General features: G+C 41.4%; 2 protein-coding genes across 3 annotated transcripts; one reads left to right on the forward strand and one right to left on the reverse strand.

The window, feature by feature from the left end:
* Positions 1-1,260: 1,260 nt before the first annotated feature.
* Positions 1,261-11,757, forward strand: tecra (trans-2,3-enoyl-CoA reductase a). Its single transcript, XM_074656426.1, has 11 exons — positions 1,261-1,897; positions 3,162-3,213; positions 3,991-4,035; positions 4,158-4,261; positions 7,473-7,588; positions 7,787-7,892; positions 8,034-8,106; positions 8,200-8,243; positions 8,967-9,024; positions 9,128-9,216; positions 9,754-11,757. The coding sequence occupies exons 1-11, from the start codon at positions 1,730-1,732 to the stop codon at positions 9,925-9,927; spliced, it is 1,029 nt and encodes a 342-aa protein (XP_074512527.1). The 5' UTR covers positions 1,261-1,729; the 3' UTR covers positions 9,928-11,757.
* samd1a (sterile alpha motif domain containing 1a) lies at positions 11,756-27,975 on the reverse strand. Of its 2 annotated transcripts, none has more exons than XM_074656425.1 (7): positions 27,437-27,975; positions 19,709-20,039; positions 18,452-18,591; positions 18,279-18,339; positions 15,527-15,608; positions 15,117-15,231; positions 11,756-13,050 (listed from the first exon to the last, which is right to left on the reverse strand). In XM_074656425.1, the coding sequence occupies exons 1-7, from the start codon at positions 27,815-27,817 to the stop codon at positions 12,904-12,906; spliced, it is 1,257 nt and encodes a 418-aa protein (XP_074512526.1). In that variant the 5' UTR covers positions 27,818-27,975; the 3' UTR covers positions 11,756-12,903. The 2 variants fall into 2 exon arrangements, with proteins under 2 accessions (XP_074512526.1, XP_074512525.1); XM_074656424.1 differs by having other exon boundaries at positions 12,772-13,050; positions 18,452-18,594; positions 27,437-27,961.
* Between the last annotated feature and the right edge of the window lie 24 nt (positions 27,976-27,999).

The following is a 27,999-nucleotide window of genomic DNA, read 5'->3' on the forward strand; positions in this document are numbered from 1 at the left end:
CTTGTTTAGTATATTTAGTTTTTTTGCGTAATTGGTATTTCTTTTGTTTATGAATTGGGTAAAACAGTGGGCACCTGTGGTTATATAGGTAGGCAGGTAGGACCAGCGTGCACCTGGGTGGGCTTATGTTTTTTTTTCCTGAACAAGAGATTCAGCGACATCCGTGTTGTCTTTTTGCTTCATTTGCTTGCTTTTTTAGGATAAATAAATCATCAGAAACACATACGTTTTGCATGTTTGTTTTGTTTTTGTTTTTGTTTTTTGTTTTTTTCCTTTAACTACTTATGTTCTTTGTATTTGTTTGTCTCCATTTTTGTTTGCCCATAGTTCTTAGTATTGTCTGTTTTTGTTGATACATATCAATAAATGAGGCATGATATACACCCCACAGAAGTCTGTATCACTGTCATGCACATGCTTCCTAATAAAAATATTTGAAACACATTTTGCATGGACAATAGACTCTCACACATACCCGTGGTGCGTCAGTGACCCTTTGATTTAAGTTTGATATAAATTCCTCCGACAAATGGCCACTAAACATTTATTTTCAATGTTAAATCATCAATTAAATTAGGAATAAGGTTGTATTTTGAAGAATGTATTTACAGGAGAGTAAAGATGGCTGACACTCTGAGGACAAGTGATCCCTCGGAGTCCCATGTCACAGCATTCCTCTGACGTCATACCACTTTTGAAATAGAAATAGTTCAGCATATATTTGAGATTTTTTTCCCATACATTGTTGTCTTTCTGATCATAAGTGTTTAAAAAAAAAAGGTTTATCGCAGTGATTTTTCTAATACGAGACTCGAAAACAATCTTGGAATGCAAACAGTGATACCGCTGCTCGCTGCCGGTCTCTGGCTGCTCCTGCTGGTTTTATAAATAGACCACAGAATATAGATATGCAGTTGGCTATGTGCGATGATCAGTTGACACCCTGTGACGAAAGGCATCTTTTGATCTCCTCCCCATTCAGCATTTTCTTCGCCCTCCTCGTCCCACCGCAAACCTTGAAGTATTTTAGAAGTGATATGCTGTTCATTCAGCACACAAAACCTTGAACAAGCCCCCTGAAATAAACCTGTCAGTCTTTTGTCATGGAGGTCAGAAAGAGAAAAGAGCCACACAGGTGGTCTGGGGGAGGGAGGGAGTGTTGGCATGTGGAGGATCTCTCATCTATATGGATCCAGCTTTTAATGGGGGGCTGGTCTAACAGAGCGAGGAGCAGAGGCAGACAGGAGATGTGTCTTATAGGTCTAATGAGAACACACTGGCATCTGTCACTGAGTGTACGTGGCTGCCCAAGGTTACCAAGCTGGTGCAGAGCAAATCAGGCGACTTATATTTAGCCTTGCAAATGGCGCTCTATGGATTATGTCTTGGGGCTCTCCGGTTTCGTCTTCAGTGCGTTTTGTAGCATGAAGGGGGGCTGTGGATCATGAAGAGGCTGCTATTCAGGTGAAGAGCAGCTTCACTTCATGTTCCAGCTCTCCTTCTTCTCATTTTCCTTCCCCGTTCGCTCTTCTCGACTCTCTCACACTCCATCTGGGGAGGGAAAAGTGTTTATGGTCTCGCATACTTCTTCTGGAGGTGGAGGGCTATTCAGAGAGTCCGGAAGGCACCAGAGAAGACACGCTTGAGTTGGACTGACAGTTGCAAGGGGGAGTTGATTGGACATATCACAGATTGTTTCACAGGACTATACTGAGATTTGGGATTAATCATGGATGTACTCGCTTTAGAAGCAAAGACTGGTGGAAATGGAGAAAACGAGAAGAAGAGTTCATCGAGGCCAAAGCCAAAACCTCCCAAAAAGGCCAAAAGGATTGTTTACTTTGAGGTGGAGATCGTGGATTTAAAGACTAGGGAGAAGCTGCTGCTGCTGGACAAAGTAAGTGTCAGGACGATGGAGGGTTTCTGATTACACTCGCCTTTTATATTGCAGCATAATGATTTTAGCAGACTGATAATACTTGCTTATGATCACAGATATTTAAGTCCTATAGAGTGTGCTCAAGAACTTGCATGCCACAGATTTTATGATCAATTACGACAGTTTATCACCTCCCGGTGCATTCATTTTGAAATTTAAACATCTCATGTCTGTTCTAAAAGTAGCAGAGACTGTCATCACTTTGCAGGGAAGTCAGAGGAAACGTCATCACTGTGAGCGGACGGGTCATTTTGCAGATAATCATCTACTTCAAGGTGCCCCGGTCAAGTGCAGCCATTATCAGCGAGGTTTGCAGTTAAACCTGCAGTAGGCAGAGAGTTTTTGGCATCATTGGGCACAAATGTCATAATAATCTTTCAGCATATTGTAATTCAAGTGTTCTGAGAGAAAACTAGACTTCTGCACCTCCTCATAGCTCTGTTTTCAGGCTTTAAAAAATCTAGAGACTTTGACCAATCACAGGTCATTTCAGAGAGAGAGCGTTCCTATTGGCTGTTCATTCAACGGAGGCAGCTGTCAATCACTCGCAAACTCCGATCAAACAGTCAAACTAGGCAGCGCTGATCAAATATGAATCAATATTCTGTTACTCTAATGCCTATTTCTCGCCTCAAATGTTTTCAGAAACATCTTGTAGTGTACTGTTTAGCAGTAAAATGAGAAAGTTTGTGACACGGCAGCCATGTTGAGATCGGTTGAGGAAATACCAAGCACCACCCACCAGCCGGAGCAAAATTTCTCATAGACTAGAAAGCCTGAAAACAGAGCCATGAGGAGGTGCAGAAGTCTAATTTTCTCTCAGAGGACTTGAATTACAATATGCTGAAAGGTTATTATGGATTTCTTGCCCAATGATGCCAAAAACGTTCTACCTACTGAAGCTTTAGGAGGTGATAAATTCCTTTTCGTCTGTTCCAGCTACAGTTCATGCCTGCCGCCTGTGCTGCACTGCATGAGCCAACAAGCAGGCACACACACGTAATTAGCAGCTGTATAAAAGTGCAAACCGAGAGGGATCACTGCTGATGGAAATGCAAGTGTGACAAATTCCAAAAGAAATTAAAACTTCTGCAGTAAAGACAGTGATGCAGATACTTTTGTATTTTTAGTACAGCATGTCTTGTAAATTGACTTGTAAATAACAACATTGCAGTCTGCACACTGAATAAAGTACGGTTTATTTTTTACATTTTGATTGCAGGTGGAGCCAACTGCCACTGTTTTGGATATTAAAGCTTTGTTTCACAAATCATGTGAGTAAGTTTAAGAAAACTAAATTCTCTATTTATTCCGATCTTAAAGGGGCTCTATGTAAGAATCAGAAATTGCTTGTTAACAGTGACACCTGTGGCCGTTGAGTCAACGACAGTCAACGTTCTGTTGCTTGCGCTTGTGCTCGTACTACGTAGACGCGAGCGAGCATCGAGCCTGAACGTGATTGACAGCTAAAACCATAATATCACTATATATTCCACATGCTTGGCAGTAATGTTAATCTTACCAAACGAAGGTCCCTCCGTGAATAGAAGGCCCGGCCGATGTTGATCCTAACTTTATTTTTTTTTGTGCTTCTGTGGAGTTTGAGTTGGAGTCTGAGTTGTGGTGGGGGCTGATCGTGCTGATCGTGCGGGCGACGTGACGGTCCGTCTCTCAAATCGCGCCGCCACTGTACCAGAATGCATTGCCCGGCTGCTTACATAGACAATAAATGGGAAGCATGGAAAGGACAGAGCCTGTGGACATGTATCATTAGCCCTGTAGTGGAGCTGAAAATAAAGACACTCGCGAGCGTGACGTCACATTTCCCGGAAAAAACATCCCGCATTCTTCACATTTAGAGGCTGATAGAGGAAACCCAGAAAGTCGCGGCAGGTCTCATTTTTTGGTTAGGACACAACCTGTTCACACATTGGCAATAAAAAAAGATTAAAAAACATTTATACATGTAGAAACTTGCATACAGTCCCTTTAACTTTTAATAGATAAACTCTCGAGCATGCCAAGAATAAAGTTCCTCTTCATTTCAACAGATCCAAAGTGGTATCCAGCCAGACAATCCCTGCGTTTGGATCCAAGTGCGTCTGCTTTTTGTTTTGTTTTTTTTAACAATAGTTTCTGCATTTATCCAACTCAGTTGATTGATGGTGTGAAGGTGATGAAGTTTTGTGATGCTGTCAGGTCTTATCATGTTTTTCAGAGGGCAAGTGTCTCAGGGATGAGGACATTCTGCAGACACTTCCTGTGGGAACCACCGCCAGCTTTTACTTCAATGACCTCGGAGCCCAGCTCACATGGGGAACTGTGAGTCAACACGTGCACAGACACAATATTTAGGACCACACACAGGTGTTACATGTTTAAGTCATGCATGTTTTACTCTAAGCTGTTTTCTTTTTAAGATATATTTCTATTAGGGCTGTCAAAGTTAACGTTAACGCAAAGTTGTTTCAACGCCACTAATTTCTTTCGGAGGTTGTAGTGGGCTCAGTTTCAAAGCTAGAGTGAAGATACTGGTATCATATGAAGCTAAAAATATCTAAGGAATCCATTGGTACCATGTCATACTACATGCTTTGCTTGTCGCGAAGGAGGTTAAATAACGTTTTAAACTTAAATTTTGGCAAGGAAAAACTTTCATGGCCATTTTCAAAAGGGTCCTTTGACATCTGACCTCAAGATATGTGAATGAAAATGGGTTTTATGGGTACCCATGAGTCTCCCCTTTACAGGCATGTTCATTTTATGATAATCACATGCAGTTTGGGTTACGTCATAGTCAAGTCAGCACACTGACACACTGACAGCTGTTGTTGCCTGCTGGGCTTCAGTTTGCCATGTTATGACATTTGAGCATATTGTTTTTATGCTAAATGCAGTACCTGTGAGGGTTTCTGGACAATATTTGTCATTGTTTTGCATTTGTAATTGATTTCCAAAAATAAATATATACATACATTTGCATAAAGCAGCATATTTGCCCATACCCATGTTGATAAAAGTATTAAATACTTGACAAATCTCCCTTTAAGGTACAGTTGAACTCATAAAAAATGTGTGATTCATTTGCGATTAATCGCAATTAAATATTTTAATCAATTGACAGCCCTAATTTGTATTCACATTTTGCAGCAGTTTCAGGGCATTACAAACAGCACAACCCCAGCAAACCTCATCCCACAACCTGGAAAAACAGGAGAGAGAATGGTGAAAGTAATAATAACAAGAATGATAAAAAATCTAAATAAATGACTATATATAAAATAATTAATAAAACATATAAGTCCCATGTGTTGGAAGCCCCATTTTCTGGCATATGTAGGGAGAAAGTGAGCCCTGAGCGTGGCCATATGCACGAAAAGCTATTTTCTAATGTACCATACGAGGTGTTTTTAGATCGATTTCCACCTTCCACCTTCCGCCTTCCTTTGGCATCCTGTAATTAAAATCAACTTTGGTTTTGAGGGTGGTAATTCAGCTCTGAGTGTGTTTTGAAAAAAATCTGCCTGTTCCTGATTTCAAGGATGCTTGAGCAATCAAGATCTGATCCTCTGAACAGCAACCTTTTTAATGCAAGAAATGATTTAATTGGTCCTTTCCAGTTCTGAGTTTGCATGCTTGTCTCCTGGATGTGATTGTAAGTGATGTGAGGCTTTTCATCGGCTGACTATTAGGGAAAGAGGCTTGCCGTGCATTACGGTCTGCAAATATACACCACTGGTACTTAATAGCCTGAAACATGCAAAACGGCTGGTATGGCCTTTTAAGATTCTTGTACTTTAAATATAAACACACACTCTCTCACCCACTCAGTAACTCTTGAATATAAATATCAACCCGCAGTGACATATAGAGGTGATTTGCTGCGGTTCGTTTTTCTCTCACCTCTCGGACCGCCTGTCCTCTGTCCGAGGACATCTAATCTCACTGTCCCATTTCTACCCAAGGTGTTTATCCCCCCTGACCTCTCACTCGCCTTTCACTGCGCCTCTTTGCCCACCCGGTCTCTACATTCCCTGTCCTTACCAACCCTGACACCCCCCCCCCCTGCACCCTGATCCCACCGTGGGTGCAGGAACATGAGGTGCCCCCGGCAGAGATCCCCAGTAGCTGTAGTGGTCCGGCAATGCTGACTGAGCCGAGGCTCTGCTGGAGGTGCTGATTCAGGGCTCAATTTCACCGTCAGCTGTGCTGCTGCGCTTGATCATATCATTTGTGGAAAGCTGGTATTACAAGCTGCCTTAGTGTCTCATTTGCTCCATGGGCACATGTATGAACACTATTATTGTTAAGCTGAACGGTTGCACAACTAGATGGACTGTTTTAAGATGGATTTGACAAGTGGGTTATTAGAGAAGCCGGAGCCATGCTGGTGTCACACTCTCCCTTTGGCAGAGGATAAAGTGCTGAACTAACACGGAGAAAATACTCTAATTCCACTGGATAGTGTGTTTTCTATTACAGTTAATCATTAAAGCTGTTAATTGTAATGCTGCTCATGAATTCATTCATGACTTTTTTCTGCTGTTCTGCCTTTTTGCATAAACTCATGTAGAGCTGCAACGATTTATTGATTAGTTGTCAATTGTTAATTAATCGCCAACTATTCTCGATTAGTTTCTCAAATTAATTGATTTTACACCAGTATTGTGTACGATAAACAGTGGCAGAGCTAGAGTGAACTGGTCTCTGAGTTAACAAACAGGGAATAATGGCAAATTTCTATCATCATTACCTTATCATTTTATATTATATATATTACAAATATTATTATATTATCATTCCCTTTTTATCAAAGCCCCACCATCAGGTGCTGCAGATGGTGGACTCCAAATATGGCTGTGAGAGGTCCAGGGTTAAGGTTCATGCCAAAAACTGTCACAAGTGTGTTAAAAATTTGACGCCAGAAATCTGCTAAATTTGGACAGGACCAGAACATGTGGACCAGAACATGTGGACCAGAACATGTGGACCAGAACATGTGGACCAGAGTATTGTTAGCAGGCGACTGTTTGCACCTTTTGCAAATATCACTGGTATCTGGGTACATTTTCGGGCATTTGTATAATGTACTCTAAAAAGAACCTTACACTGCAATAAACCACATAGAAGAAGAGTGGATTAAATCAAGGATATAGTCCCACCGGTCGTTATTCTCAATTAATTGAAATATATTTAGGTTTGAGTATTTTTTTTTATGAAAAAAGGCAAAAATTCTCTGATTCCAGCTTCTTAACGTGAATATTTTCTGGTTTCTTTACTCCTTTATGACAGTAAACTGAATATCTTTGAGTTGTGGACAAAACAAGACATTTGAGGACGTCATCTTGGGCTTTGGGAAACACTCATCACCATTTTCTAGCATTTTATAGACCAAACAACTAATCAATTATCGAGAAAATAATCGACAGATTGATCGACAATGAAAATAATGATTAGTTGCAGCCCTATTCTCATGCATCTGGTTGCAAACCAAGAAAAACTAAATTTAAAGTATTTTCTTTGCTCTCTTCAGGTGTTCCTGGCGGAGTGTGTTGGCCCGCTGGTCATCTACTTAATGTTCTACTTCCACCTTCCCTTCATCTACTCCCCGAAATACGACTTCACCAGCAGCAAGCACTGGGTTGTACAGTGAGTGTCGGCTTTCTTTTTTTGTTGCTGTACACAGTGTATCACACAATCCCAGGCTTTACACAGATGCCTTCCTCGACATGACAAACACCAGTAAAGCATATTGCTACGTTGACACTGATTCAGGGCCAAGTGTAATGGACTGCAGCGAGGCCCCTGTATTAATCACAGCTAAATATGTAAGTGTGTGTGTTGCAGCTTGGCTTGCATGTGTCACTCCTTCCACTACATCAAGAGGATCCTGGAGACTCTGTTTGTCCATCGGATCTCCCACGGGACCATGCCTCTCAGAAACATATTTAAGGTGAGCGAGCTGCATAATTTTAACCTCTGAATGTGATATTATTATTTAGTGCTGTGTTCTTCCTCTCAGAAATCTGAACCGAACGTGTGTGGAGCCTTATCTTGACAGTATGACTTATTATAGTCTCGCCCTCTATTCCAGAACTGTGGCTATTACTGGTGCACTGCAGCTTGGATGGCGTACTACATCAACCACCCGCTCTACACCACGCCCTGTAAGTGCAGACCACTGCAGTTCTCACTTTAACTCATCAATCATAGTTGACCTCCATCTTAATCCATTTTTTCTTTCTGTAACACATGGACAGATTACGGGCCGCAGCAGGTGAATACAGGACTTTACATTTTCTTGGTAAGTGTGAGATCAGTTTGGATATTCATGGCTCAGTAGAGGAATCTTCCAGACATTAAAGGGATAGTTCGGGTGTTTTGAAGTGGGGTTGTATGAGGTACTTATCCATAGTCATTGTATTACTTACAATAGATGACGATTGGCACACCCCCAGTTTGAAGAAGCAGACAGGAGTTACCACACGTAAGCAAAGCAATATATTGCTGTGGACGGGGCCGGCAGCAAAACGTATTTTAGACACCTAAAAGAATCAACATCATTTTAAGTGTACGATATATTTAGAATATTTTTTACGGTTTACCTTGAAGTCAGACAGCTATACAGTCTATGTTTCCAACAGGGAACCGTCTCTCACCACAGCAACCAGACTGCATTGAAAAAAACAGTCATTTTACAGAAAACAGAGGTTGCTGGTCTACAGCTGCCTCGATCGGTTAGTTTGTTTGTGTTATTGTGTTGTTTTGGTTAGTTTGGATTCACCAAAGTCACACAATAACACAGACAAACTAACAGGTCGAGGCAGCGGTAGACCAGCAACACCTGTGTTCTATGAGGTAAAATTCTCAGAGTGGGGAGTGCCGACCGTCATCTACTATAGGTAATACACTGACTATGGATAAGTACCTCATACAACCCCCACTTCAAAACACCCGAACTATCCCTTTAAGCTGAACAGTCTATCGTTATGTAGATGATCATCTTTGGATTTCTTCATTCCTACAGTTCTGTCAAGTAGGGAATTTTTCCATCCATATTGCTCTTCGAAACCTCAAACCACCAGGTGAGCATTTTCTGACATAAAGTGTAAGCATTCCAATTTTAATAAAAGCAGCCAACAGTATGGGGCAATACATTGTTTTATTTGTTTTTACGCATCATCTCAGGTTCAAAAACCAAGAAGATTCCTTACCCAACAAAAAATCCCTTCACATGGATGTTTTGGCTGGTCTCTTGTCCGAACTACACATATGAGGTAAGCAGTCCTAAGCAATATTTGCCACTGTTTTGTGTTGTTAATTGATTTTCCATAATAAATATATACATTCATTTGCAGCATATTTGCCCACTCCCATGTTGATAAGAGTATTAAATACTTGACAAATCTCCCTCTAAGGTACATTTTGAAGAGATAAAAAATGTGCGATTAATTTGTGATTAATCGCGACTAAATATTTTAATAAAGCCCTAATTATGATTTATTTTGTCAATTTTCTACTTCTTTATGACTAAGAATCTGTTTATAAGAATATTTAATTCAAGGTATTTTTTGTCTCTTTTCAGTTTGGTTATTATTATTTGTATTTTGCTGCAGGTAATGTTCCACATTTGAACACTGAAGTTAACTGTGTGCACGTCTGTGCAGCCCAGTAGTAATATACCATCATTGTATTTCATCCTTGTAAGATAAGATGCACTATCGCTGCCATCTACTGGTTACGTCCTGCACATGTATCATAAATCTCAAAGCACTGTGTGTGTTTGTGTGTTAATGTAAACTTCCTGCTCACAGGTGGGCTCCTGGATCGGCTTCACAGTGATGACCCAGTGTGTGCCTGTGGCTTTCGTCACTATTGTGGCCTTCATTCAGATGGCTGTGTGGGCCAAAGGCAAACACGGCAGCTACGTAAAAGAGTTCAGAGATTATCCGACCCTGCGTTGCTCCATACTGCCCTTCATCCTGTAGAGCCTGGCGGAGAAAAAAACAACGGTTTCTACCCACATCCACCCCCTCACTGATCGGGTCCTTCCATCTCCATCTCCATCCACTGGATGTCAGGAAGTGTGTGCTGAGGTCAACAGCATGGATGGATTTTGGTCATATGGATTCCATGTAACATGTAGTTACATGTCACTCCATAACAAGGAGTGGCTTTTACGGTTACTGGTGTGGGACTGGTGAATGCAGGACTGTTAGAGGCAAAGGAGTTAAAGTCTTAATTTAATGTTATATGTGATGTTGAAGAGCTAGAGGTGTTTTGCTACTTTGGTAAGTTGTAACATGTTTGATTGAGAGTGCCGTTTAGTTTTTTAAAAATCACATTATTTTCATAGCGTTTGGCAACCTGATTAGTGAAGTTTCCCACAGAGCTGGGCAACCGAGAGGCTAATCTGCAATGTCAAACTAGTGTGCAGCCTGGAGCTGACAACTTTGTGGCCTCATGCAGTGTTCTACTGATCCAAGTGACCTTTACACTACAGTAGTGCTCGTGCTATCTGGATTAGATTCCCACGTTTTACACCATGGGTGAGGAAAAATCTTTTCTTTGGATAAACTGTATTTGTGGTATAGGAAAACAAACACTGCTGACAGCGTAAACACGCACATGTCCGACAAATATATACCTCTTATTTACACAAGATGATTATAGTGCAAAAAGAGTGCTCAGTTGAAGAAGCGCACTTTTTTGTCATCAAACCATCATCATAGTATTACATATTTAGTTTTAAAGGGATAGTTCGGGTGTTTTGAAGTGGGGTTGTATGAGGTACTTATCCATAGTAGATGTATTACCTACAGTAGATGACGTTCAGCAGTTTGGAGAAGCAGAAGAGAACCGGCACCGGAGCAAAGTAATGTACTGCTGTGGACGAGACCGACAGCAAAGCGTATTTTAGCTACCTTAAAAAAAATCGATATCAGTTAAAGTGTACGCTGTATTTACAATATTTTTGCCGGTTTACCTTGCCGTGAGACAGCTATAAATTCTGTTTCCAACGGGGAACTGAAGCCTCTCACCAAAGAAAAAAACTGTAATTTTACATCGCAGAACACGTGGGTTGCTGATCTACCGCTGCCTCGATCGATTAGTTTGTTTGTGTTACTCTGTGACTTTGGTTAGTTTGGATTCACTAAAGTCACACAATAGTACAAACAAACTAACCGATGGAGGCAGCGGAAGACCAGCAACCCCAAGTGTTCTGCAAGGTAAAAATAAAAAAAAATTCCAATGGAGTCTGGTGGCTTTGGCGAGAGCATAGATGGATACAACGGTTTCAGTTCCCCATCAGAAAGGGCTGTCTTACGACAAGATAAAGTGGTGAAAATATTCTAAATATAGCGTACACTTAAACAGATAATGTTTTTTTAAGGTAAGCCTTTCTTTTAGGTGGCTAAATGACTTTTTTCTGCCGGCCCCGTCCACAGTACTGTATCGCTTTGCTACGGTGTCCTGTCTGCTTCTCCAAACTACGGGCGTGCCAACCGTCATCTACTGTAGGTAATACACTGACTATGGATAAGTACCTTATACAACCCCACTTCAAAACACCCAATCTGTCCCTTTAAGCATCGACTGAACCTTCAAATTATATTTATTTTATTTTAAAAAGAAAGTCCTGCTGCAATTTTTGTGTGAGGAGAGCATTCAGTGTCGAGCAGGACTTTAATCTGACGTGGAAAGTTTGTTTACAATACTTGATTGAGACTGAAGAGGCGCTGACCCACCGAAACAATTGTTTTCAGGCAAATTCTTGATACGACGAGTGTAATAAACTATCAGAAAACAAGTGACTGAACGGAGAGATGTGAGCTTTATTTGTGACTCTGGAAGAAGTGTCAATGTTACAGATAAAAAGGGGAGGAGAAACATCAGAGATGTGGACTACATCACGTGGAATGTTACAATTCAAGAGGCTGGCCTACATTAAAAAGAGACGCTGGACAAAGTATAAATGGATGATAACATACAATATTGCATTTGATCAAGATATCTGCTCTATAAACAGGCACTGAGCAGCTGTATTCAATTTAAAACAATATACTCAGTATTACAATAACATTTCCCAAAGTGTATTTTGCTTGTGTATGAAAGCAAATTCCATTAGACTGCACATTTTCCTGGTCACATCTATCTGCAATTGTTCCCCAAAATGCAACTGTATTAAGTTGGACCACAGTCAGATCTAAATAAGATAGAAAAAACAACAACATATTGCCTTACCAGCAGGTAGTTATATATCATATTGGTTATATCTCTGTGCTGCAGAAACACTGAAGACATAATCCAACATCAGCAGCTATTGGTGGCATGATGAGTCAGGAATCAGACTTGTGATGCAGATATGTAGATAGTCTGACTTCCCCAGCACTTTGATGACAATTAATTCAACGGAAAACTCACAACAGATGAGTTTTATGTTTAGAGGTTCTGAACTAACAGAAGGTACCGTAATAGATCGAGCGAGGATGCAGGGAGAGATTTTAGAGCCAAACCGACATTTTCTTGTGGACCCAAAGCTGTGACAACACTTTGCTCGCAGCGCTACGCAGTGCAGCACGTCTCTGTGGGTACATTTAGCCCATAGGTGGTCCACTTGGTGCAAGGCTCAGTCCCATTATCCATCCTTTACTCCTGCAGAAAGGTCATTGCTCCTCCACTTTAAAACGTACCAGTCTATTCCCTTGACAATGCAATTGAACAGCCACATGGGTGAAAAAGAAACTTGAAAACCAAAGACCATGATGAGAGGTAGGATGACTGTCTTTCAGCTTCTGGTCATTCTCACAGTGAAAGCGAATTCCACCGCAGCCGTTCCCCTCCACGCACCCTCCACATATTCTGTATATGAAGGTGGGTGGCAGGATCTAGATGGGAGAGAGGGCACTGCATGCACGTTTGGGTCAATGCAGCATTGTCTGTCTGTCATGTGAATCGCCACTTCAGAGGTCATCGCATTCCAGGAAGTGGGTCCTCTGCAGCATCTTCACATGGCGCTCGTAGATTTTGAGGGCAGGGCCGAGTCGGATAGACAAACCAGTCAATACGTCACTGCGCTGCATCAGGAGAAGGGACTTCCCGTCAATTTCCTGTTGGGGAGAGCTCAGTTAGGAGGCTTTCACATCAGGGACCCGGGACCGGATCAGAGTACACTGGACCCCAAAGTCCAGTTTGTTTGATTAGTGTGAACACTGTGTACCGTACTCAAGGTGGTCTCGGGTACGGTTCATGTGTACTTGGGTACGGTTCGCATCAGGAGTGAAAACCCACTGTTTCAAAACATGGAAGTAAACTGCTATTTAACGCGAGTAACGTTAGCAGTCAGCGAGGAGTTTTGAAAGGGCAGGGTTTTTTTGACGCCGCCGGTCTCCTCCACAATCTGCATATGCAGGCAGTATGCACCGATCTCATCCTCTGAATGTAAACCTTATTGTATTTGTCATTTACATACAGGACCGCTGCATTTCAACCATCCATAAGAGCAGTAGGCTGCTGTAAAGCCCCCGGGAGCCACTTGGGGTTCAGTGTCTTGCTGAACTCACTTCAACATGCAGACAGTAGGAACCGGGGATCAAACCGCCAACCTTGTGGTTAAGAGACGACTATTCTATCCACTGAGGTACAGCCGCCCAGAACCACACGGCCATGGGTGATAAAGCAGGAAGGCAGGCGAGAGGTTCTTTCTTGTCTCCAAAATATTAACAGTAGGCGATGGGCGATGTTTGTCATTTTATTCAGCTAATTTAACGGCCTGCCTCCGAGGCAAGAGAGCCGCTCAGCTGCTCAGGAGGCAGAGAGAGAGACAGCGGGGGGGAAACAGAGTGCAGAGCCGGCATATTTTCACATCTAACTCGGTTATTTCAACCAAAACGAGTTGGTGATTGTTGGAAATTTTGTTTCTGTCGAGTTTGAGTGAATTATTTTTTACGATGCACCGCCGCTAGAACAGCTGATCTCCCAGCTGAAACTATGGCGACAACATAAACAAATGTCACGCATACTTGCCAACCCTCCTTTTTTTCATTGCCCTCTCCTGGTTTCCTGCTGGAGTCACAATTCTCCCGATTTATGGCAGATTTTCACTCCTTTTTTCCTTTTCGTTATCTTTACCTGTTTCTGGCACTGCGTGTATAAGCCCTACTGTTTCCACCCGAACGGAAATAGAGTTACATCAAATGTCATTTCCCAGTGGAAGAGATGCTCGTGACTACGCGGTTTGAGTTGCGCTCGCCGCACATCACATGGGCTTTGCTCGACGCAGCGAAAAGTCGTCGTGGTGTGACGCAAGCCATTAAAAATAATGTTTTGCAAAGCGCAGCGGTGTCGTTGTCGTGAGAGGGATATTGAGAGAACTAAGAGAAAGAAATACTCAAGCAGGGGCAAAAAAATTAATGAAAGAATAAAAACTGATGAATGTTAATTTATACCAGAGATTCACACGCCAGAGGGGCGAAATATTCAGTTTTCTTACCAGAGAATTAAAAGTAAAATTAAAAGTAGGCTTATTCTACCTAAAATGCTGTTGTGGTGTACTTATTATTTTGTTATTTTCATTCATTAAAAGTCATAAGGCAGGAAGCAAAGTCTCTGAAACTAAACATTTTTCTGGGGCAGAACCCCCACTTTGGTCCTTAAATCTCCCTATTTTTGAGGTTTCAAGGTTGGCAAGTGTACTTAGGTACACAACAACATTATTAATGTGAAAGCTGAGTGGTGGGGAAGCTGGGAGATCGGGGGCAATCATACTCGGGCACGATACAAATCAACCGTACCTACTATGAAAACGCCCTTAGCGTCACCCACAGGGTTCTGAAGGTATATCCTGAATGCTTGACACCTTTTAATGTAACTAATGTAATGAACGTTTTAAATGTCCACCAGGACACGCTGTGTAGACAGTTTAATTAGCTATTGAAACCTAAATGTTTAAAAAATTATTTTCCTCGTCACCTCCAGACTGCCATTTCTTTCCTAGCAGCTGTTACCAAGCAGCTTGGTGTACACAAATAAATTGATACAGGTCACAGCATACACTATTTTTGAACTAACACACTTAATATTAACTGCCTCTAAAAATGCACTGGGTAATGGGATGTGTGTGGTTTTCAGTGTGTATATAGTGCCCTCTGTGGCAATTTTGTGGTGGTGCACTGACCTGTGTTCGAAACGCCACAGCTTGCTCTGGAAAGCCTGCAGCCGAGAAGTAACTGGCCACATCTGCCACAGTCCACTGCATTAAGTTCTGGCTCATCTTCTCCTTCTTCACAGTGCTGGAGGAAGATCAGATAGAAAGGAGTGAGAGACGTGACCACAAAGTGACTTTTCTTCAGCAGGCAATGTCTCACTTTGTTGTTGATGTTATGCTCAAGCCTTTAGGTGACCTTCTGTGTGGTCAGTAATTATTTACATGAGTTTGTGCCTCAGAAATATGCAGATTAATTATTCAAGACAATAGCTGAAAAATAAAAGAGTGTATTAAACCATTGTAGAAAGGGAGAGAGGACATTTGTTAAAATGCATTTCTAGTGGAGAATGTAATGACTTATTTAATAACAGGATACTCACACTTCATCAACTTTACCACCATTCAGAAGACCGTCTTCGGCTGCTGTGAAGGAGGATATATCTATCTTGCTCTTTAATGTACCTGGGGACAAAATGGAAGCAAAATTATTACAAATGTTTTGCACAATGAAACACGGATTTAATAGATATCCCGACATGCTCTGGGAGAAACCTTGACTGCATATTTATATTTATTTAACGATCACTAAAACACAATACAGAGTTGATTTCACTGGTTTCTATTGGTGAAATAAAATAACAATAAAAATATAGTTAATAGGGATGTCGATTGATTAAAATATTTAATTGTGATTAATCACATGATTGTCCATAGTTAATCGCAATTAATCACACATTTTGAATCTGTTCAAAATGTACCTTAAAGGGAGATTTGTCAAATATTTAATACTCTTATCAACATGGGAGTGGGCAAATATGATGCTTTATGCAAATTTATGTATATATTTATTATTTTAAATCAATTAACAACAAAAAACAATGACAAATATTGATCAGAAACCCTCACAGGTACTACATTTAGCATAAAAATATGCTCAAATCATAACATGGTAAACTCAAGCCCAACAGGCAACAACAGCTGTCAGTGTGTCAGTGTGCTGACTTGACTATGACTTGCTCCAAACTGCATGTGATTATCATAAAGTGGGCATGTCTGTAAAGGGGAGACTCGTGGGTACCCATAGAACCCATTTTCATTCACATATCTGGAGATCAGAGGTCAAGGGACCCCTCTGAACACCACCATGCCATTTTTTCCTCGCCAAAATTTAGCATAAGTTTGTAGCGTTATTTATTCTCCTTTGGGAAAAGCTAGCATGGCACGGTTGGTATCAATGGATTCATTATTTTTTTTCTAGTTTAATGCCAGTATCTTCACTCTACTTTTAAAAATGAGGTTGCCACAACCTAAAACCCGCAAGTTGCTTTAATGCGTTAAAACGAATTTGGGTTAACGCGTTATTATCACATTACCTTTGACAGCCCTATTAGTTAACAATAATAATTTTTCTGGAGTTTTAAATGTGCAGCTTCGTATCCGTGACATTCATTGGTGTGATGTTGAACAAACAGCAGCAGAGTTGTGAAGAAATGGGAGTGATGCTTTCTCCGTGGCACTAGTATGCCACACTGAGGCCTCTACTGTCACGGTACAGTATGTTTTTCCATTAGAGTTTGTTCACGGTTCAGCACAGTGAGGGTAAAGTGAATGGGTGTTGATACAGCACCCTTACTATGCAGTACCAGCCCACTGTCACAAGATACTGGCACTGGACTGTCTTCATGCATGTGATACATGACAGGAGAACTGCTCCTTCTCAGCTAAACATATCCAAGTACAGTATACTGTGGCATTGTACTTGATAAAAAAACATTTTAGTGTAGTTTATTTCTGTTCTGTATTTCTGTTAGTCATTTGCTTGGAGGTCTCTTGGTAATGTCTCACTAAGGAGGGAAAATCAATAACCACTTCTCTTGCATTGAAAGCCAGAAAGTCACATTTCAGATTTTCTACAAATAAACAAACTCTGTGGGCAGAGCACTGAAAACACAACAAATTGTGCTTGGTGGTGTACACAAAACAAATACATACCATAAAATATGAACCCTTTCTGAATTATTAAGAGCCATCTGTAAGCACATGTTATCTACCAAACATTATTATACACAGCTTTTAGAAACCCTCTGCAGATGTATGCTTATTACATGGTCATACGGTGACGTTTCTTGACTGATAATCATGATGCATCAACTTCAGAAGTGAATCAAACTGTATCATGTCTGCAGATCTACACCTCTACCAGACAAGCTGTTAATAGTGCAGCATTGCAGAAGGGCGGCATGTTCTGAGCAACAACTTTTAACAGTCAAAGTGAGCACCACCTGGACTGGAAGGTAGCAAAACAAGCTTGTGAAGCATTCAAAAAATCTCAAGCTAGCCTCAAGGCAAATACTAGTCAAAAAGGCCAAATAGGCAAACAGAATGGTATTTGAGACATAATGAGCTGTCATTACCTAATTCCTTTAACAGTTAACCGTTTTCTTAGAAACAATTTCACAAAATGAGAGAGTAGACAAGTCAAGGGCGTAGGTTTGGTCTCAACATTTGTAGGGACATAAATGGGGCTTGGAGCGAGTGATTTTAATGCCTTTAAACTGGGTGCTTTTGTATGTTGCACTGATCTAAAATGTGGACATGTCTGCAGTTTCAGAGATGCTAGTAACTGCAGGCAATCAGGAGACACCTTGTAAGCGGCAGTAAATATTTGAGTTTAGTCAGGTTTAAACTGTCCCTCTCACAATCAAACATGAGATACTATTACTGAACAAAACAACCTGCCACTATCCATCTGCAGCCCTTCTATATATTTCTACTATTGGAAGTTGTCGACCCTTCACACACATTTAGCAGGAAAACAACAGTCTTCAGCAGTCGTTGTGTGCGGCTGGGACCAGGCTGCACATGGGGCTGGGAGATAATGGAGCAGCAGCTGGGAGCGTCATCTCTTGCTGCATTCACTTGCAATCGGACATTGGAGTTTCACTCTTGTGAATATCCGACCAGCCACAACTTTTCATATATAATTCTGTCCTCCAAAAATATTGGTACATGTCCCTACCGTCCATATGCAAACCTACGCCCTTGTGACAAGTGATCAATTTGTTCTCTGCAAAACAGATGCAGGCTACACAGCAGCTATAAAAACAAAAAAAAATACATTATGCTACTCACAGTTGTCAGATGGCAAAGGCAGTGCCTGTGGTCTCCCATCAGATACATTCTTGGTCTCATCCTGTTGGCCAAACCGAAAAAATGAAAATGTCAGGTGTAGAAGCAGAGAGATCAAAGAAGCAGGAGACATTCAGGTGTTATTGTTTGCCATAAAAGGATTACAGGCCAATTACCAGCCCTGCTGCATAGTCTGGTACCAGTTGGTCAGACGAAAGGCCGCTATCCACTGCCTTGCCTCCATCTTCTTTTTTCACGTTGTTCTTTAAAGCGCAGGGGCTGGTAGTTGGAGATTGGATTGCTGGCTTCATGGCTGCTGCTAACAGAGAGAGAAACATTTATATTACATGCTGACATAATCATTACTGTCACACCTGACTTTATTCTTGGCAAATTCTAGTGCTGAAAATTCTTTGATGTGTTTTTTTAACACTGTTCATTAAACCTGAATAACTGGTACAAACAAGCCGATGGATGATTGCACCACTTATTGCAGGAAGACATTACTAAGTCACGGAAATGTATTATTTTCTCCTGCAATCTAGTGTACATTAAAGCTGCAGTAGGCAGAATATTTTTGTCATCATTGGGCAAAAATTCCATAATAACCTTTCAGCATATTGTAATTCAAGTTGTCTGAGAGATAACTAGACTTTAGCTCCTCCTCATGGCTCAGTTTTCAGGCTTTAAAAAATCTAGCTCGTGACGGGAGACTTTGGCCAATCACAGGTCATTTTAGAGAGAGACAGCTGTCAATCACTCGCAAACTCCGATCAAACAGTCAAACTAGGCAGTGCTGATCAAATATGAATCAATATTCTGTTACTGTAATGCCTATTTCTCGCCTCAAATGTTTTCAGAATCATCTTGTAGTGTACTGTTTAGCTGTAAAATGAGAAAGTTTGCTCCGGCTGGTGGGCGGTGCTTGGTATTTCCTCAACTGTTCTCAACATGGCTGCCGGCTCACAAACTTTAAATAGGCATTACAGTAACAGAATATTGATTCATATTTGATCAGCGCTGCCTAGTTTGACCGTCTGATCTGAGTTTGCGAGTGATTGACAGCTGCTCAGAGACGGCAAGGCTCCAGATCGGCTCTGATTGGTTGTTTTCCTTCGGTCTGTGAAATCTTGCAGATGCCATTAGGAGCACCGGACGCAGAGGTACATGATTTTTTTCAGATTACCTGACTCATGCACTACTGTCAGGATATAGTGACCGTTTTATAAAAATAACTTTTTTCAATCATATTTGCTCTATTTCTGCCCACTGCAGCTTTAACTGAGGCATTACTACCGTCAACAACCATGTCACCAATCCAGCCCCCACCCCTATTTCATAACCAAGGCAAAACTAAGCATAAATCTTGCACATGAAACAATAATTGAGTGCTCAATAATGCCGTGTGTGCCGTGTCTAGCAGTGTGAATTACCTTTGTCTCTCTGCATTCCTGGGTGCTGGCGCTCCGCTGGGCAGACAGCAGAATGATAGGCCCAGTCATTGTGTGTGAGGGCCCTGGGGCTGGAGGGGGGCAAGGAGCTGGGCCTCTCACCAGCCTTCTGGAGAGAGGCACAATCCAGACCGGGGCCGGGCCGAGCGCCAGAGGGGGAACAGGGGGCAGAGACGGCTCGGATAGAGGCACAGTGCACGGCGGCGTTTTCATACGTGCGGCCAGGAGAGGGTCCATCCTGCCCATCCCGGCTCTCGTCAGCCCCCTCCTCATCTGCATTACTGTCTGTGTCCATTGCCAGAGAGGTGTCGGCCTGCAAAACAGAAGCATAGGTGCAACATAAATATGTGATAGGGCAGCACATCTTGCGCGTTTCGGCACAGAGCTTTCTTCAGAGCGTGCACATGTGTATGTGTCTATTGTGATGTGAGCCAATTAAACAAGTGAAATGCTAGTATTTTGTCCTCCTTGATTTTTATGTTTATTGGACTTTGGGTCTAGCACTCCACCGCGAATCCCATTGTTGAAGTGCAACCTCCTTTACTAAAACATAGCTGCAGCATAGTGGATTGTATTTTATAACTGTAATCCCCAACGATGATTAACTTATGTAATATTTAAAAAATCTAAAGTGGGTGCAGAATAGGGCGGCACAAGTAATCGAATATCAATCACGATCACAATTTGGGATTTCCACAATTAAATGAACATGATCGCCTGCGATATTGACGTTTAAAATGTGTGTTCTGCTCATAGAAAACTCTGCTGCATATCAAATCAAGCGCTTCCTAAACAAACATCCAGCCACCAGCTGGTGATCAAGATGTTTTGGCTTCACTTTTGGGGATACATATTATCTATACAACCAATGTGTTTATGATTCAATTCAGAGCATAAAATTGTCTATCTAGCCTCTGAATGTTGCTAATTTGCTCTCAAAGTGCACCAGATTGATGCATTTAAAGCTGCAGTGGGTAGAAGTGGAGAAAATATGATTTTAAAAAGTTATTTTTATAAAACGGTCAGTATATCCTGACAGTAGTGCATGAGACTGAAAATAATCATGTTCCTCTGTGTCCTCCGGTGCTCCTAATGGCATCTGCAAGATTTCACAGACCGGAGGAAAACAACCAGTCAGAGCTGATCTGGAGTCTTGCCGTCTCTGAGCAGCTGACAATCACTCACAAACTCCGATCAAACGGTCAAACTAGGCAGCGCTGATCAAATATTAATCAATATTCTGTTACTGTAATGCCTATTTCTCACCTCAAATGTTTTCAGAAAAACCTTGTAGTGTACTGTTTAGCTGTAAAATGAGAATGTTTGTGACCCGGCAGCCATGTTGAGATCTCCTGAGGAAATACCAAGCACCGCCCACCAACCAGAGCACAGCCAATAGAAACGCTCGCTCTCTCTGAAATGACCTGTGATTGGTCAAAGTCGGAGGTGCAGAAGTCTAGTTATCTCTCAGAACACTTGAATTACAATATGCTGAAAGGTCATTATGGATTTTTTTTGCCTAGTGATGCCAAAAAAATGTTGCCTACTGAAGCTTTAACTTTAAAATGTAGCTAGCAAAGAGGGTAGGTTGAATATTCCTGGATTTTTTCATGTTGCAGACAAAATAAATATTGCAATGTCAGTTTTTTCCAACATCGTGCAGCCCTAATTTTTTAGGGAAATGTAGCACAGTATGGAAGTGAAAGCAGTGTTTATTTGAATGTGAAAGTGCAATAAAAAATATGTTGTCACTAAAATCCTGATAAATAATCGTGATCTCAATATTTGGCCATAATCGTGCAGCCCAGTGCAGAATTTAACAAACACAAGACATAATCTTTGCTTGGATCCATAAGCGTAAAGCCACCATCAACAATTAACTTCATTATTTTTATATAATCTACAACTTAAAAAATAAACATTTCTATGTGAAATTGAAAAACTTGAACTTTAAGGTTGGGGGTTCGCAAAAAAATCTAGAGGGAATGTTATGTGTACAACACAGAGAGGTCTAATGTATTGGGATGTGTGTAGCCTACATATTACACCATCCAAACAGAATACAATGTAAGTAAGCGTCTGTATTGAAATCAGTTTGATTGCATTGTTTTCTACAGGAATGTAGCACAGTATGGAAGTGAAAGCAGTGTTTATTTTAATGTGAAAGTGCAATAAAAAATATGTTGTCACTAAAATCCTGATAAATAATCGTGATCTCAATATTTGGCCATAATCGTGCAGCCCTAGTGCAGAATTGAACAAAACATAAGTCATAATCTTTGGCTTGGATCAATGAGCTTAAAAAGCCACCATCAACAATAAAACTTCATTATTTGACAACAACTTTAAAGGCTGGTAAATCCTGCAAGGTTACAAAAAGGGATTCTTTTCATGACTGAGTAGTAATTGCAGGGCTGAGCGTTGTCACATGAAAAACACGCTCATACAGATGTCGCAATGTGACCGCTGTGCTGTGCTGGTAAATTATTGCCTTTGAATGCTTTTCTGCGGTGCAGCGTTCACATGCAGACTGCGAGCCACAGAACGCGTTCAATTAAACACTTGAATGTGATGTGATGTGATTGCATACAAGTAGTTTTTTTTAACATCATTCCGACTGTATAGGAAAAAACTGTACCTTGTGTGCGACTGCGTGACCCAGCAGCAGCAGAAAGCAGCAGCAGTGGAGCAGTGGAGCACCAAGAGCGCACTAAAGCCCGCCCCACTCCGGAGGAAAAGAGCCGCTTGTAACGCGCTGCATTTCACACAACTTTACACCGAGACACGGTGACAAAAAACACCATCCCGAGGACGATTTACATGTCGAACAACGGACGATGGTGCTCGGTGCGTCTTTAGAGTCCTTTCTTGATTGATTATGTCTAACACACAAGGGGGAGTAGAGAGAAAAGGGGCCGATGGGAGGTTTTTGCGTAAATTTCCTCCAAAGTGCGCATGGAGTTGAGAGCCGCGGTAAAGACCTCGCCATTGTGTCTGTGTGCTCTTTAACGCAGCAGAGACACGTACAGCAAAGCACCACAGATACATATATATATATATATATATATATATATATAAAATATCTTTAACTCGACGCACAGCACAGCATCAGTCGTCTACTTTGACTTTGCACCGTGTCAACGATTTACAGTACAAGAGAGTCCGTTATCGGACACGTCACTGTCTTACATCTGACCATGTAAAAAATCTGGATAACAAGCAGCCGAGAAAGCAGCAAAGTGATTCGTTTTTTTTGCAGCGACACACAAAGTCAATTTGATCTCAGCTTAACCCACATCGGCTAGATAGGGCATCCATCCACCAGCCAGCCAGCTTCAGCTATATAACACCGGGACTGCGAACACAGTTTTGCGGTCGCTTCACGTTAGTTCAGCTCTCACGGTGTTATACCGGCTCCTACATATTTCATCACTTTTTGCAGTGATGTATGTGGCTCAACAAATAGTTGCCAGACACGGAGAAGAAGTGATGGCATTGCTGCACGGGACGAGAGAGAGAGAGAGAGAGAGAGAGAGAGAGAGAGGCCATAACAGCACCAAGCATTAGACGTGACCGAGCTTGGTTGGCTGCGTGTCCGACAATGGATGTAGCTTCGACAGACTTTATGCACTGCGACTGCAATCGTGCATCACTCGATAAATTTGCATAAATGCACGTTTATTGTGAGTACTTTGGCACGGAGGATCAATGCATTTGGTTGCTGTTTTTCACGGGACAAAACATAGTGATGGGTTAAATGTTAAAGTCCAGACGGAAAGGGGGGGACATGTCGTCATAAGGTGGACAGATAATGTGTCAGGACGTGGCTGTGGTGGCATTTAACACGGGGATGGTTGTTTTTCGTCAAGAACCCAACAATGCTCCAGCGTCCCCCATCAGGATCCTACATCCGCGGTGTTTCAGACTTTTTTCCTTCACCCACTCCCACATATACAAGCACGTGAGAATGAAAACATCCATTTCCGGCCAACGCTTCCAAAATAAAACCCCAACTAGGTAATAGGGTGACCAGTTCCCAACAAACAAATCAAACGTGGCACAAAGACTATGTTTGTGTGGGACAATGTGGGACACATTACCAGATAAACAGATAAATCATACAACACTCTCTTCCTCACAAAAAGTGCAATACTTCAATCAATGCAATATGTGCAATATAAAAATAAAAATAAATGCCTGTGCAATATTTTTATAGTATGCAACCTCTACTGCTCCCATATATATATATATATATATATATATATATATATATATATATGTATATATATATATATACATATATATATATATTGCTTCTATGGTTACCATATACCAAGTACTTCCTTTATTATTATACTGTATATTATTTGTAAATACACTTATTTTTATTTTTATTTTATTATTTTTTTGCTACTTAACTTACTGTTTTCTTAATGGAGCTTCCCAGCAAAAAGTATTTCACACGATTGTACTTGTATAACCGGTGTGACAATAAACATCTTGAATCTTGAATCTTGAATCCAATGCTGAGAGGTAGTCTAAAATTTTTAATATAATGTATAAGTTAAAAAAATAAACATTTCTATTTGAAATTCAAAAAATAACTGGCAAATTTTGCAAAAATAACTCTGAGAATCGCCATCCACCAGTTTCAGCCACTTGTAAGTAGTCTTTGTTGTAGTTGCATTTCTTTTTCTTTGTAAATCTATTGTTACGGACATGTGCAATTACACGTTGGTCACTTTTGTGTCACTTTTGTGCAATGTAATCTTTTCATTAGCACCTATGGGATTGTCACAATCTAATTTCATTGTACCACACAATGACAATAAAGGGCTTGAATCTTGAATCTTGTCATAGGCACAGTTTGAACTTTAAGGTTGTGGGTTTCCAAAAAAAAATCTAGAGGGAATGTAATGTGTACAAAACAGAGGGGTCTAATGTATTGGGATGTGTGTAGCTTACATATTACACCCTCCAAACAGAATATAATGCAAGTAAGCGTCTGTGACAAAATCAGTTTGATTGCAATGTTTTCTACTGGAATGAACGAACTGACCGCGGGTGACAACGCAATGCGCAGCGTGCGTGTTTGAGCTGAACTTTTGTCAGACGCCCTGTTTCTATTTATTCCTTATTCCAACTGATGAGGAACGGCTGATTGGTGAAGTTGAAATGAGGAGTTATCTGATACAATACCTCCTCATTTCACTACAAACACCTAAATAAGGTGACAGCTGGCTACTGTTGGCTGTATTGTATTATATATATTTTATTGTCATTTTCAGTAAATATCGCAGCATAACACCTGTGTTTTCTGTTTAAAAAACACAAATGTCAGAAGAGAGCAAGTAGCCTACTACTCACCCATCTTTTGAATGGTTACGTCTCTAGTCTGATCTTGACCGCACAGCTGATCGGTACATGGTTTGTGTACATGGTGTAACAGAAGTGTATATTTAACGGTGTGTGGACAGAGAGCGTCCAATGTTATTATAAGTAAATAAAAATACCGCAAATCTATCTTCTCATCTTGTTGGTTTCTTATTTGGTAAATATGAAGACAACAATAATTATTAGTTCTACATTATTATAAAAAAACATGGATGCATTTCTAAGGGGTTCAAAACTGCGCCTGTGGTGGTAGTTTCCATCATATTTGGCCTAAATCTGCATAGTTTGTGAGTTTGCAGTGACTTGCAATTTTCCCCGGCATAGCGTAGCAAAGACAGTGACAGGTCAACTTGCATTTGACCCAGGTGTGCGCAGTTTGACAGCAAACACAGCCCACGATGACAGCCTTCCCTGCTTTCTTCACAGCCATTGGATAGTGGAATGGTTTAACTCTTGACAACTAGAGCCAATGAAAATGTGGGACATTGTCTCAATATGGCTCCCGCCTACCTGGACACCCTCATCCAGGTCTACACTCCCTCCCGCTGACTACGCTCGGCCAATGAAAGACGCCTGGTACTCCCATCACAACAGGGCCCTAAGTCGCTACCTAGACTCTTCTCCTCTGTAGTCCCCCGGTGGTGGAATGAGTTAATCAATCCGCAGAGTCCCTTTCTACCTTAAAGAAAAAGCTAAAGACCCAGCTCTTTCATGAACACCTCTGCATCTAATGCTATTGATACTATTGATGACGATATTGATGATATTGATTAGGATATTCATGATGATGAGGACATTGATGACGTTGTTGATGTTGCTAATGATGATGGTAAAAAAAAAAATCTTCTTCTACACACCCTGTGCATTGCCTGCATAGCTGTTGTTGGCACTTACTCCTGTGTTCCCACCTATCTAGACCCTTGCTTGTGTCAGATATACGTCGCTTTGGACAAAAGCGTCTGTTAAATTAAATTGTAGAATAGATAGATAGATAGATAGATAGATAAATAGATAGATAGTAACTTTATTGATCCCGAGGGAAATTCAAGTTTCCAGCATCACAGTTCCATAGTGCAAACATGTTAGTAAAAAGGCAGTAAAAAAGTCGGTAGTACAAAAACCAAAGTACAAAAAGTATACCAGATATAAAAATACCAGGAGATGAAGAGAACTTATAAAACTGAATATGGTGCAGGGTAACAACTGAGATACGGGACTATTAAAAATGTGAGTATAGTGCAATATGTGGGACAACAACTAGGTGTTAGCAGACCTGGACACACCGATGAACACCGGTTTCTGCTCTCACTACCGTTAAAATCTAACGTTTTCTGGTTGCCAGTGTTTTCACAACACCCCTCCATTGAGATAACACGGTACTGGTGTAGTGTGGTGCTGTAGTATTGGATTATTTTGTGGTGTAGTCCTCTTATCGAATAATATTGTTTTGTGTGGCAAACTATGGAGAGATATCATTAACAAAGTATTTAGTAAATACAATTTTGAGGTACTTTACTTGAGCATTTCCATTTTATGCTACTTTATACTTGCACTGTATATATGCACTTTATACTAACATCAGTTACTTTACAGATTCAGAATATTAAGACAAATTATAATCAACAAATAAAATATGTTATATTATTAAAGATTACCAGCTGCAACATTAAAAATGATACGTACATTAATCTATCAATGATTATAATTATAATTAAGACTGTCAATTGATTAAAATATTTAATACATTTGTGATAAAAGTTGTTGTGCAGTCCCCCTTTTTTAAAGTGGGACACCTGGTCACCCTAATAATTAGTAAGCGCGTATTGTGTCGCTCTTATTTTGAAAGCGAATTTCTCCAACTTCCGGGCTACTCTCACTAGCTTACCAGCTTACCTCCTCCTCCTTCGCTCAACGCCGACTTTGGGGCTCGAAAAGCGCTTTCTCGCTACCGAATCCGACAATGGTGGCTCTGGGTTTGTTGGTTTGTGGCGGACGGGCAGAGACGGTGCAACTTTTTGTCTCTGTCTTCTTCTTAATTTAAGCGTTTAAATCATCGTCCGTTTAAAAAAGTGCTTTCCAACCGACACTCACTACACACGCGCACCTTCAGTTGGTTTTTTTTTTTCTCAGCAGCGCTCGAGCGAGGTCCAACCGCCGCTCCCCGTCTGCGGCAGTTTTTTTTTGGGTGCACTTGCAAATCACTCCCCGTCACCACTCCAATACACACACAATAAAGACGTGTTTTACCTACATACTACTAACCTCCACCTCCACCTCCACCTGTTAAGATAAGACAATGAGATGCTGGTGTTTTACCTCCAGATCCTCCTCGTCCTGGTCAACGGGACCGAAAGCGCTGTCCCCGTTGCTCAGGTCAGAATGACTGGTGGCTTCTTCCACCGCGCTCCTCCTCGCAGCAGCAGCAGCCGTTAACAACGTTACATCTACAACGTCTTTTTTCCTGCTTCTCCGCTGCACCTTGGCGGCGTTCCGGTACGAAATGGAGCCCTTGTAGTTAACTTTGAGCACGGTTTGCTCCTGGATCAGTTTCTCCAGTTCTGCGCAGGTTCGGTCCGGCTCGGACCCGTGTCGTCTCCGGACCATTCGGCAGATCCGCTCTAAGTCCGGCCGGGCTTTCCGCGACCGCAGCGAGTCGATAGTGTCCAGGATCCACTCGCGGTACTTGGATTCAGACATCTTGGTTTGGTTGGTTTTCTTCTTGCTTTGTTTTTCTCTCTCTTACCTTGGTGCGTCAACCCTGTACACGGTGTGTTTTCTCCCGTAGAGCCGCGGCGGTCCCGGTCCGAGAGCCCCCCTCTACTGAAGAAGCGGAAACCTCGCTGAACGCCTCCTGCGTTTGCGTGTGCGCTTAAGGTGGA

This window comes from Sebastes fasciatus, chromosome 13, assembly GCF_043250625.1.
Source record: "Sebastes fasciatus isolate fSebFas1 chromosome 13, fSebFas1.pri, whole genome shotgun sequence".
Classification (NCBI taxonomy): domain Eukaryota; kingdom Metazoa; phylum Chordata; class Actinopteri; order Perciformes; family Sebastidae; genus Sebastes; species Sebastes fasciatus.

Coding starts and splice junctions, on each gene's coding strand:
- samd1a (XM_074656424.1), bottom strand. CDS start 27,817: ATGTCTGAATCCAAGTACCGCGAGTGGATCCTGGACACTATCGACTCG. Junction 18,340..18,451: donor CAGACTATGCAGCAGGGCTG/GTAATTGGCCTG, acceptor TTTGGCCAACAG/GATGAGACCAAGAATGTATC. Junction 13,051..15,116: donor CTGTGGCGTTTCGAACACAG/GTCAGTGCACCA, acceptor TCTCCCCAACAG/GAAATTGACGGGAAGTCCCT.
- tecra (XM_074656426.1), top strand. CDS start 1,730: ATGGATGTACTCGCTTTAGAAGCAAAGACTGGTGGAAATGGAGAAAAC. Junction 3,214..3,990: donor AGCTTTGTTTCACAAATCAT/GTGAGTAAGTTT, acceptor TCATTTCAACAG/ATCCAAAGTGGTATCCAGCC. Junction 8,244..8,966: donor CAGGACTTTACATTTTCTTG/GTAAGTGTGAGA, acceptor TCATTCCTACAG/TTCTGTCAAGTAGGGAATTT.